At 42.5% G+C, this 12,090-nt stretch overlaps 1 protein-coding gene across 1 annotated transcript in view; it reads right to left on the reverse strand.

Annotated features, from left to right (window-relative positions):
- Nucleotides 1–1,098: 1,098 nt before the first annotated feature.
- Nucleotides 1,099–12,090, reverse strand: part of LOC134614381 (plasma kallikrein-like) — a 56,442-nt gene continuing 45,450 nt past the window's right edge. The window contains exons 12-16 of the mRNA XM_063458091.1: nt 6,521–6,696; nt 5,150–5,245; nt 4,269–4,408; nt 2,246–2,400; nt 1,099–1,321 (exon numbers count right to left, since the gene is read on the reverse strand). Coding sequence (XP_063314161.1) covers nt 1,312–1,321; nt 2,246–2,400; nt 4,269–4,408; nt 5,150–5,245; nt 6,521–6,696 — 577 coding nt within the window. The 3' untranslated portion in view covers nt 1,099–1,311. The remainder of the gene's footprint in view (nt 1,322–2,245; nt 2,401–4,268; nt 4,409–5,149; nt 5,246–6,520; nt 6,697–12,090) is intronic.

The following is a 12,090-nucleotide window of genomic DNA, read 5'->3' on the forward strand; positions in this document are numbered from 1 at the left end:
TTTGATAAGATAAAAGTTAAGGCAGAGCTTCCAAAATGACTCCCCATGGGATTCTACCTGGTTTTCAAATGCAGGATTCACTGGGGTGTGGTCTCACCCAGAGACAGATTATCGATTAGTCGACCAAGGTGTCCGCCTACGACCTAGGCCCAGACAAGGATCCCATCGGTCCCCATTTGGGTATGGAACTCTAGCTCTGAGTGAGCCCTCACTTTGTTGAGAAAGCATTGCAGTCTATACCAACATCAGATACAGACCACTTTAAAAATGTCTTTATTGTGCCCCACTACTTCTCAATGACTCAGAGCACAAACGCCGACACTTTAAGTAACTAACTTATTACTGTAACCATGAGAGCACTAAGTTACATGGTTACATAGTTACATAGCTGAAAAAAGACTTGCGTCCATCAAGTTCAGCCTTCCTTACATTTGTTTTTTGCAGTTGATCCAAAAGAAGGCAAAAAAAACAGTTTGAAGCACTTGTTAGTTAGTTGGTTAGTAACTGATATTGGTACAGACAATGGAGTTTCCCCACTGGACCACCAGGGTTCCAGTTCACCCATTACTGGGCCACCATGGAAAGTAAGCAAGGGGAGGGGGAAAACATATACTCACCATTCAGCTATACTCAGACTCCCCTACACACAAACACACACACAAAATTCAACCATCACACAACACTCAATCAACACACACAGATACACTCAGCCACCCCATATATACATCTCAACCTCCGCCACACACACACAGCACTGCATGCAGCTAGTACAAACATTCTCACACACAACACTTAATCAACACATACACTACTCACAGAAATAGAGCCCAGGGCCCTAAAATAAGGGGCCATATTTGACACACTGCCTAGGTCCCTGTGCAATTTTAATCAAGCTCTAGTTTGAATATGTAATTATTAGATTTTGATTATTAATTATTACTTCTAAATGGGATACAATTCACCATTGCAGCTGAGTTAGTGACTTATTTCAAAGTGTTCCTTAACATGCCTGCTTTCAATATCATTCAAGATGCACATTCAACATTACTATAAGTCAAGTTTCCTGCCCTAACTCAAACAAACAAACAAAAACAAAAAAAAACAGAATAAACTGCATAATATACAGTTGGAACACATTTTAATTCAATGAAGAGAGGAAGAAGTCAAAACTGTTACTGTTTAATTTCTTTTTTAATTTATTTCTTTTCTATTGCTACTACCTAGTAAAAGTGTCCAATGCTGTAATTCAAATATATTTCTTCTGGGATATATTGTTTAAGATGACAATGTTTCCATATAGGTAGACTTTCATTATTGGTTTCTGAAAAATAAGAACAGTACAGTGTTAATACACAAATTGCTATGCAATATGCCCGGGCTGGGTTCATATTCCAGGTACCCCTAGATTCAAATAACAAATGGACTCTACACCAGGGGTGTCAAAGTGCACACAATGAATGTACTGATGGATTATAAACTGCTGTAATTCTATATCATCCAATGGAGAGATTTATGAAGTTGTAGTACATCGAAACCTGAGGACTGCAGTTCTACACCCTCAACCACAAAAAAAGTAACTTTATGAGTAAGTTGTCGAGGTCAATAGAAGGCACAGGTAGTTAATAATTGGACTGATATTTACTAGCAGTGCAGAAAAAACTGTATAACAGCAAAGTGAAAATACAGTGTAGGGCGCCACTCTCACAGACAAAGTGGTATTAATAATTACCAAGTGGATGTTGAGTATACAGAACTCACATGAAAGTAGAAAGAAAAAATCCCGTCGTGATGTGTAGGCATGCACGGTGACGTGACGTCATCGCATCAACATCAACCGCCCACGTGCGTTCCACTCTGGATTAGCCTATTTAGAGGCACATACGCTTCTGCACATATTGATTCACTTCAATTGTGCGACTACACTTGTGAGTGTCCTATTCGATTTTGTTTTTATCTCTTGTAATTAAAGTTGTTTGCATGATTTTTTCTTTCTATTTTCATGTGAGTTCTGCATACTCAACATCCAGTTGGCAATTATTAATACCACTTTATTTTCACTTTGCTGTTATACAGTTTTTTCTGCACTGATATTTTAAGGCATATAGGGAGTGTGTCCTTACTGTAGAGGCCTGCCTGCACTTATTCTGTTTGGTCATCTCACTATTTCAGATTTTGTATTTCATTTGATATTTACTAGCGTTAGGATGTTTTGGCAGTTTCTCTGTAGAAACAATATTAATCTTACAATTTGATTTGCTCTTCGATCCAGTTGGCAAATACAGTCACTCTTGTGTAGACTCCAGGTTTTCTGGCTTTAGCACACCCTTCGCCCCAACTCGTAATGCCAAATAAATACCAGGTATTGTCAACTTTGCACGCTATTGGACCACCAGAATCACCCTGTAGTACAAAAAAAACAGAATGATTTTCATGTGTAAAATTATCTTTTGTTTCATTTGTATAAATGTAAAGAATCATGTTTGTGTTTTTAAATCGGAACAGGTCTGTTTTGTTGGTCAAAAAATTAAAACAACTCTACTTGTTGTAGCATCAAATAACTTGTAATATAATGTACATTGATCATCCACAACAATAAAACTACTTGTCTAATATCATGTAGGTCTCCCTCACGCTGCCTAAACAGCTCTGATGTGGTGAGGCATGGACTCCACAAGACATCTGAACATGTCCTGTGTCCTGGTATTTTTGTACCAAGACATTAGCAGCAGATCCTTTAAATCCTGCAAGTTGTGAGAGGCAGCCTCAATGGATCAGATTTGTTGTTCCAGCACATATTACTATTACTATTATTGGAATTTTTTTTGCGCCAACAGATTCCGTAGCATCCCACAGATGCTTATTCAGATTGAGATATGGTGAATTGAGAGGCTGGGGCAACACTTTGAACTCTGTCATATTCCTCAAACCGCTTTAGGCAGTGAACAGCGGTCATTATGGGCACTTTGACTGGGCTATGGCTACGCAGCCCTATATGCAGCAAACTGTGATGCACTGTGTGCGCAGACACATTTATATTATGGCCAGCATTTATTTTTTTGCAATTTGAGCTACAGTAGGTCTTCTGTGTGATTGGACCAGATGGGCTAGCCTTCGCTCCCCACATGCATCAATGAACCTTGGGTAGCCCATTGCCGGTTCACCAGTTGTCCTTCTTTGCTATTTTGGAGATGTTCTGGCCCAGTCATCTAGTCATCACTATTTGGCTATTGTCAAGGTCACTCAGATCTTTTCGATTGTTAATTTTTCCTGCTTCCAACACATGAAATTCAAGAACTGACTGTTCACTTGCTGTCAGGTCCCCTGCCTGTGTTCCGCGGGTGGCGGATCCTGACGGCGGGTTGCCGCTTGCAGCAGCTTCACAGGTTTCCTCCCCGCTCGTGATGGCGTCTAGCACCCACGCGCCGCTCGCGGCACCTTCACATTTCCGCCCACCACAAGCGGCGGCTTCCAGTGCCCGCACAACACTCGCGGCTGTGTCAAAACCCCCTCTCTGATCCTTGACCTCAGCTTGTCTCCTCGTACTCCGTCTCTGTAATCCCTGATTTCGGCTTGTACTCTGACTATTCTATCTATTTGTTTAGCCTGGCCATTCTAAGGACTGGTATTGCAATTCTGTGTGACTGTGACCTGTCTGCGTGTTTAGGTTTACCTGGCAAACATGACACTTGCTGCCTATTATATCCCACCTCTTGACAGGTCCCCTTTTAATGATATATTAAATGTTATTCACTACACCTGTAATGTTGTGGCTGGTGTATATTGGTCTGTTATTTTTCATTTTGGTATTTTGTAGTGTATTTGTTCAGCAATTATTGCCATCTTTCTGATTAAGCGCCCCTACATATATCAAAGGACAGATGGGTATTTTATTTGATACAATATTTCATAAACAGTTAGGACCCTTTAATTAAATACACCTCTCTAATACTAGATAGGATCCCCTTTCCCACAGGGGTGCTGGGAATATTAGTGTGCGGTTAGTGCAGATTTGTCGGTTGCACATTTATACTGCTAATCTCCAACTCCACAATACCCCGAAGGACAATGGAACCATTCTATGTTCATGGAACCATTTTGAGAAGACATGTGCTTAGTAACAACCAAATCCCAAATCTGACCAGTTGATAAAATTAATCTGCCTATTTTTATCTACAAGTTTGCATTCTGGCTGCCAGTTTACCACAATGCACAGGTTAGTTGAGAAACGACTATACACTTATCAAGTCATCACCTAGTAATGCACTTACCTTACATGCATCAACTTTGCCTTGTTTATATCCAGCACAGATGACCTTGTCATTAATCTTTTCAGGTGAATAGTTTGCTTGACATTCTTTCTGTGGCACTATCGGAACTTCTGCCTTTTGTAATACATTCTCTGCTTGACCTACAGATATATTCGAAAAAACAAGGTTCGAAAGGAATGTTGAGTAATATACACAGTTGCACTAATATGGACTGTGAACTGTAAACAGTGTTTTTCATTACATATTTTATGATTCATGTGATACGTGTTTGTAGTAATTTAATTAACAGTATACTGACCTGATAATGATTTACCGTGAGGTGAAAGTTTTTCGCTGAAATTTGGTATGCGGTTACAATAAGACTCATTAACAGACAAAATGATGAGTGGAAAACGTATACATTAGAATAGAGTAGGTTTGTAATGCTTTAATGGGGATTCATATTTTGTATATGTCATCATAGTAGTATATTCTTCAACTATAACATTAGCTTGGCTGGTCTATTTCTAATTTTTGATGCATTAAATATTACAAAAGAAAATCTACAAAATATACCTTCAATAAACTCTTCTCAACGTAAAATGTTTGCATTTCACTGGGCAAGACATGCTACAATAAACTTATCATGAGATTAATATGATGTACCTGTTCTAACCACTGGAGAACCACTAAAATACTTAGGGATACATTGTTGGGCCCCAGTTGTTAAGGACTAGTACGTAAGAACATAAACATACATGATCTCAAAAAAAAGGTAAAGTAAATATAATGTCAATCTAAAATAACATGCTAATTTACAGGAAAAAGGAATACGCCACTAGTCCTTCATTAAATGCAATGTGTAATGTCTACAAAAAGAAGTACAGACTGTGGCTAATTACCATCTTCAACAGTGTATCCCCATCCTGTTATCCAGCATGAGTTAGGAATGACCAATGAATTATCTTGTGGAGGGAGACATATCGCCTGAACATGATCTGAAAATATAAAAAGCTAAAGTTAAAAGTTAAATATGTTGTAATACATAACATATTTGTTTATAAAGACGAACAATTGGCTTGCACCGCAGGGCACTCACTACAACTGTCTGTTTAAAACACATGCATGTTCATCTTCATCTTCTACAATCATTGGAAGAGCATGGCCAATATAGAAGCAATACTAAACTAGCCCCCTGTCCAGGCCTTGCATGGCTTGTCTGAGTTAAATCTGTGCCATCTACATCCTCAAATGTGTACCCTCTACGGGTCCCAATGGATCCACTGCCACACAAAATCGAGGGAGGAAGAACTCCGCTTATGTACATAAGGGGACATACCTTTACCTGGGAAAATTCTTCCCACATTGAGTTATCCACTATTTTATCACAGTAATATACTAAGTCCATGATACAATTTCATTACAGCTATATACTAAGGCCTCGATTTAATATATTTGTATAAACTTTTAAAAAAATATTTAATATTTTGAAAAATTGGTTAATAAAATACTCAATCATTTCAAAAGTGTATCCAAAAATATTACATTGAGACCTCAATTGGACCAGTTACATTTTAAGACTGGATAGATAGAAACTTGAATTTATTCATTTATTTAAAATTCTGGGCAATGGTAATTTCATTTATGTATCCCTATGTTTAACAAATATTTATATGTATGGTTTGAAAAATAAAATACATGTAGAAATCCACATCTTTTTGTCATGCAATGGGTAGCTTCCATCGTTAGGGATCACTATAGTGACACTGTCATCCTTGGGGGACCCTCACCCTCAGGGCTCCTCTCCCTTGGTGCTGAAGGGGTTAAAACCCCTTCACCAGCCCGGCGCTGGTGACCTCTCCTCCCCGCCGACGTCGGCTCCCAAGTGGTGCGGAATGCACATGTGCGGCAAGAGCCGCATGCGCATTCTAACAGTCCATGGGAAAGCATTTCTCTGAAACTGCTTTGCTTACATGCGAAGGGTTAAAACCTGAGGGACCTGGCACCCAGACCACTTCATTAGGCTGAAGTGGTCTGGAGGACTATAGTGTCCCTTTAACATCCTATCAATAGAGATGTCCCGAACAGTTCGCCGGGAACTGTTTTCAGTAATCTCTATTTCCATGTTACATTGCTCAGTATTTTTAAGATATTTCAATCAATTAATCTTAATGTAAAAGTATTTTCTAAAAAAAAAGTATTTAAAAATAGTGAATTTCCTCATTGTTGGCTCTAGAATTTCTAGATTTGTACCTAGTGTATTTACCACTTACCAGTAAATGAAATGGGTGTCTTTAGCTTTAATAAAGCAAGATCATATCCACTTTCTGCTACTTTGTACAAAGGATGTATTATAATTTGATCAATTTCAAATTTTGGCGTTGTTAAACTTATATTAGAAAGCTTCAGAAATCCTCCATAAATATTCCATGCTCTAGGCTGGTAATAGCTAAGTGAAGATAAACAAAGAAAAAAAATCAATCAATTTATTTTCATTTTCATTTCAGACAGGGGTCAAGTCCTGGGGAAAAAAGTTTGGGAACTCACCCAAGATCCACCCCTCTCCCAGCCCCCCCCCCCACCCCCTCACCTTCCTCCCTCCCCCCCCCCCCCAAAAAAAAATATACTCTCATATGGTCACAGCTACAGGCAAAGGTCCCGCAGGACTACTAACGGGAATGGCGTTCCTGCTGTGGAAAAAGTGCAGGAATGCCATTCCCACGAGCCCTGGTTAGTCATATTGATATAGTCTGCAATAAAGCTAGTATAATTACACAATGTGTCCTGTAACTCGCCGCTATCAAATATGGCTGTAATCATCTGATAAATGGTAACATTAGTGTTTCCATAGAGAAGACTTGCCAAATTTCACAATCATTTATTGAAACTACATATATGTACTTAAATGTAAAATAAATGCATTTTTAATGCAAGATGTATTGAGAGTTTGTAGTAATTAAATAGAATTTTCCTTTACACCTAATAAGGAACATGCAATTTTTAGCCAGAGCCTTTCCTACCAGCTCTGCCACTAAGTGCCAATTTTGAGGGGTGGTGCCTAAAAGAAGGAGTGGGACCTAACACAAGGAGGCTGGGCCTGGTGCTTCACACATTGCCGATCCTCCTCCTTGCACCCACAGAATAAAAGGAAAAAATATGGACAGCACTAACCTAATTGCATTCTACAAAGAAGTAAGTAGAAGTATAGATCAGGGTGTTGCAGTGGATGTGATCTATTTGGATTTTGCCAAGGCATTTGATACGGTTCCTCACAAGATATTAGTGTTCAAACAAAAATAAATTGGTCTAGATGAAAATTCTTGTTCTTGGGTAGAACATTGCCTGAAGGATAGAGTACAACGAGTTGTCATTAATGGTAAATTTTCAAGCTGGACAAAAGTGGTAAGTGCTGTCCTTCAGGGTTCTGTTTTGGGACCACTTCTATTTAACGTATTTATAAATGATCTTGAAATAGGCATTGAAATACATGTTTTAATGTTTGTAGATGACACAAACCTTTGTAAAGTAATAAATTGTGAGCAGGTTATTGCTTTGCTCCAGAGGGATTAAGATAGACTGGGGGACTGGGCACTAAAATGGCAGATGAAATTTAATGTAGAGAAATGCAAAGTTGTGCACTTCGGGGGCAAGAATGTACAAGCAACTTACACCTTAAATGGTAGTGAATTAGGTATAACAACACATGAGAAGGATTTGGGATTTGTTATAAACAACAAATTAGGCAGCAATATGCAATGTCAATCTGCAGTTGCTAAGGCCAGTAAGGTTTTGTCATGTATAAATAGGATCATAAATTCTCAGGATGAAAATATCATTTTTTTTCTTTATAAATCGCTGGTAAGACCACACCTTGAATATGCTGTGCAATTTTGGGCATCTGTTCTAAAGAAGGATATCATGGCATTAGAAAAAGTGCAGAAAACTACCAGTATTATTGTACTATCTCCATGCTACCCCCACACCAACTCCAAGGAGGGGGCAGCCCGTGGATTGTCCCCACAATTTTTGTGTCTACTTTATGCACAAATGTACATATTAAATAATAAAGCAAATATGGTAATACCTGCATGCTACCCCCACACCAACTCCAAGCCACGATAAAACCAACAATCTAATTGGAGATGTCGCAAACATAACATTTTCCGTTCGCAAACGGCGAACGCGAACTTCCGCAAATATTCGCGAACGGGCGAACCGGGCGAACCGCCATAGACTTCAATAGGCAGGCGAATTTTAAAACCCACAGGGACTCTTTCTGGCCACAATAGTGATGTAAAAGTTGTTTCAAGGGGACTAACACCTGGACTGTGGCATGCCGGAGGGGGATCCATGGCAAAACTCCAATGGAAAATTACATAGTTGATGCAGAGTCTGGTTTTAATCCATAAAGGGCATAAATCACCTAACATTCCTAAATTGTTTGGAATAACGTGCTTTAAAACATCAGGTATGATGTTGTATCGATCAGGTAGTGTAAGGGTTACGCTCTCTTCACAGTGACAGACCAAACTCCCCGTTTAACGCACCGCAAACAACCGCAAACAGTCCATTTGCACAACCGCAAACTCCCCATTTGCACAAGGTGGGATACCAAGCTAGCCATGTCCCGTTCCTTGTCCTCACTGATGTCATTGAAGGTCTCTTCCTCCACCCAGCCATGTACAACACCAAGGGTCCCCGAAAGGTGACAACAAGCCCCCTGGGACGCCTGCTGTGTTTGGTCTTCCACCTCCTCAAAGCCACCTTCCTCCTCTGACTCCTCTTCTTCAGACTCATCTCTCTGCGTTGCCTCTCACAATTTTTTGGAACGCCTCAGACTCCACCAGCTTGTATGGTAAAAGCTAGCGGACTAAGAGTTCAGACAAGCCAGCTGTCAAATGCTGGGCAAGGGGGTGACTTTGTGACATTGGCTTCTTATGCTCAAACATGTCCTTGACAGACACCTGACTGTGGGCAGATGAGCAGGAACTGCTCAAGGCGAGAGACGGAGTGGCGGATGGTTGAGAGAGGGCAAGGAGGACAGCAGTGGTTGACGTGGCTGAAGATGCTGGACCAGGAGGAGGATGGCGGCTTTGAGTTTGTGTGCTGCTTGTACTTATGTGTTGATCCCATAGGCATTTGTGATGTGCGATCATGTGCCTTCGCAAAGCAGTTGTACCTAGGTGGGTGTTGGACTTCCCACGACCTTTTGGCACAGGTTGCAAATGGCATCGCTGTTGTCAGAGGCAGACACACAAAATAAATGCCACACTGCTGAGCTCTGCAATTACGGCATTCTGATGGTGGCAACAGCATGCGTTGATTGGCGTGCTGTCTGGCTGACCCCGGGTGCCGATGCATGCTGTCTGACTGTGCCACTAGCTCCTTGCGACGACCTCCCCCTGCTTCCAACTCTTCTCCTCCTCCTCTCTGTCTCCCCATCTGAACTTTCCCCCTGTTCTTCTTCTCTTCTAGCGGGAATCCACGTGACATCCACGGACGCATCGTCATCATCAACCGCTTCACTTGTACATGACAACTCAGCAATGGAAGCAGCAGCGGGTACAACATCATCATCATCACACCGTACGTCCATGTGTGTAATGCTGCCTGCCTGAGACATATCCCTGTTATCTACATCCTCTGGCAATAATGGTTGCACATCACTCATTTCTTCCAACTCATGTGTAAATAACTCCTCTGACAGATCAAGTGAAGCGGCTGTGGTGCTAGTGTTGGTGGTGGCGGCAGGTGGGCGAGTGGTAACTTAAGAGGTGCCTGAAGCTAAGCTGGAGGAGGATGGTGCGTCAAGGTTCCGAGCGGAAGCTGTAGAAGATTGGATGTCCTGTGTTAGCCAGTCAACTATGTCCTCAGAACTTTTCGAGTTCAGGGTACGTGGCCTCTGAACACTGGGCATTATTCTAGGGCCAAAGGGAATCACAGCACCACAACCACGACAGTCCCTGCGGGGTGGCCTTTTGGGGTGCTGTCCTTACAGCAGAGATCAGATGAGTCCTTCAGGACTGTAGTGGACACTGAATACATTAGCCTAGCTATCGATTTCTCTATTAAATCAGCAGCAGCTACACTGTCCCTCCTCTCACTAGGAATGCAGCTTCCGGGGGGCGGGGCCTAACTGCAGAGCTGAACAGACATGCTTGTCTGGGGCTCCAGCACTGCTAAGCCCAATCTTGTGTAATCCACACTGACAAAGGCCAAAACCGGACTCAAATTGCAGCCCAAACGACAGATGACCGGGAGTACTATATGTAGATACCAAACATGTGGTGTTACTCACCGGACCCACGAACTTGGAAGCTGCGGCCTACCAGCAGGGATGTGTGAGGGAGACGGCCGCTCCCCGACCAGCACACCAAGCTGGAAATGCTAGTGTGGAACCCCGTTTCTTCCCCCCATGGACCGACGGGGGTCATCCCGGTCCCCACCGACCAAGAGCACACGACTATACCGCATCCTGCCATCCCCCGGGGAGCCGATGGGAACGGCACCGAGACAAATAAAATGGCGGCCGCGTCCTGGTTGGTTAGGCCAACTCCTCAGCCTCTAGATGGCAACTACGTGGAAGATGCGCTCAAACGCCTTGACAAGATATTCAATGACTTCTGGATCAAACTATACAAGCAATTGGAACAACCGCCACCCCCAACAACCCAGGAGGTAAAGGAGCAGGGAACGGGAGGGGGCGACACACCATGAGCACACTTCATCCCCAAGCTCCTGCTGTACAAACAGACAGCTCACCCAGTCGTAAGGGTGGCAGAGGGCCCACCCCGATGTACCGCACACGCCGCAAGCGAACCCCTCGCCACCAGAGGAGACGAGCTCCCAAGCCCATGATAAAAAGGCCTCTGAGGCACATGTGGAGAGACGAGAGGCACCGGACCGGACCCGCGAGACGGACCGACCGGGCCCAGCAGCCGAAAACACCGGGGCCGACCCAGAGCCCTGTCGGACTACAAACCCCTCACAGAATGCTACAGCCCCTTCTGCAGGTACGAGTCCAGACCGGCATCCTTACCAAGCACTGCAGTGCTGCTCCATGCGCCAGCCTCAGACCCAGGCCCCGAACGGGCATAGGATGACTGGGCAGTACCATGACTTTGGAGGGCCAGCACCGGGCTTTATGGACTCTAGCCCACCAGGAGGCTACAGGACTCACCCACCGAATAGCATTGGCAACAATACCCGGCAACCTATGGCTCCTGAATAGCATTGGCAACAATACCCGGCAATCTATGGCTCCTGAATAGCAGTCGCAGAGATACAGCACCCACGGACTGGTGATCCTTAAGGTGCAGCTAAAGCCACTTCGTCTATAGACAGTCATAACAGTTAACCTTTCCACATCATATACATGTCGCAATGCATAGTCTCTGAGAGCGGTTGATCATGATTCATACTAGGATGTCTTCCATGTTTTAGTGCAAACTAGTCTAACTACTAATATAGTTGAAACATGCTACTTTTATTCATGCCAGACAACCATGCAGGCCAGACTAACAAACATGCCAGGGCCAATCATAGTTAACCACCTCAGACATAGATAGCCTCACCCTGGTTCTCAGTATGTAGATTTATATACTCACGCACTGCTTAATATAACTTATTCACTATGACGTAAGCTTAAGCCTGTTTAAATTCAAAGATGTTCTTAAATTATCTAAATGTAGATATATATACTCACGCACTGCTTAACATAACGTATTCACTATGACGTAAGCTTAAGCCTGTTTAAGTTCAAAGATGTTCTTACATTGTCTAAGCCTGTCTAAACACTACCAAGTTGTTGAATCTGACTGACAAACCTCATAATAATTTAACA

The sequence above is a fragment of the Pelobates fuscus genome, chromosome 6 (genome assembly GCF_036172605.1).
Source record: "Pelobates fuscus isolate aPelFus1 chromosome 6, aPelFus1.pri, whole genome shotgun sequence".
Lineage (NCBI taxonomy): Eukaryota > Metazoa > Chordata > Amphibia > Anura > Pelobatidae > Pelobates > Pelobates fuscus.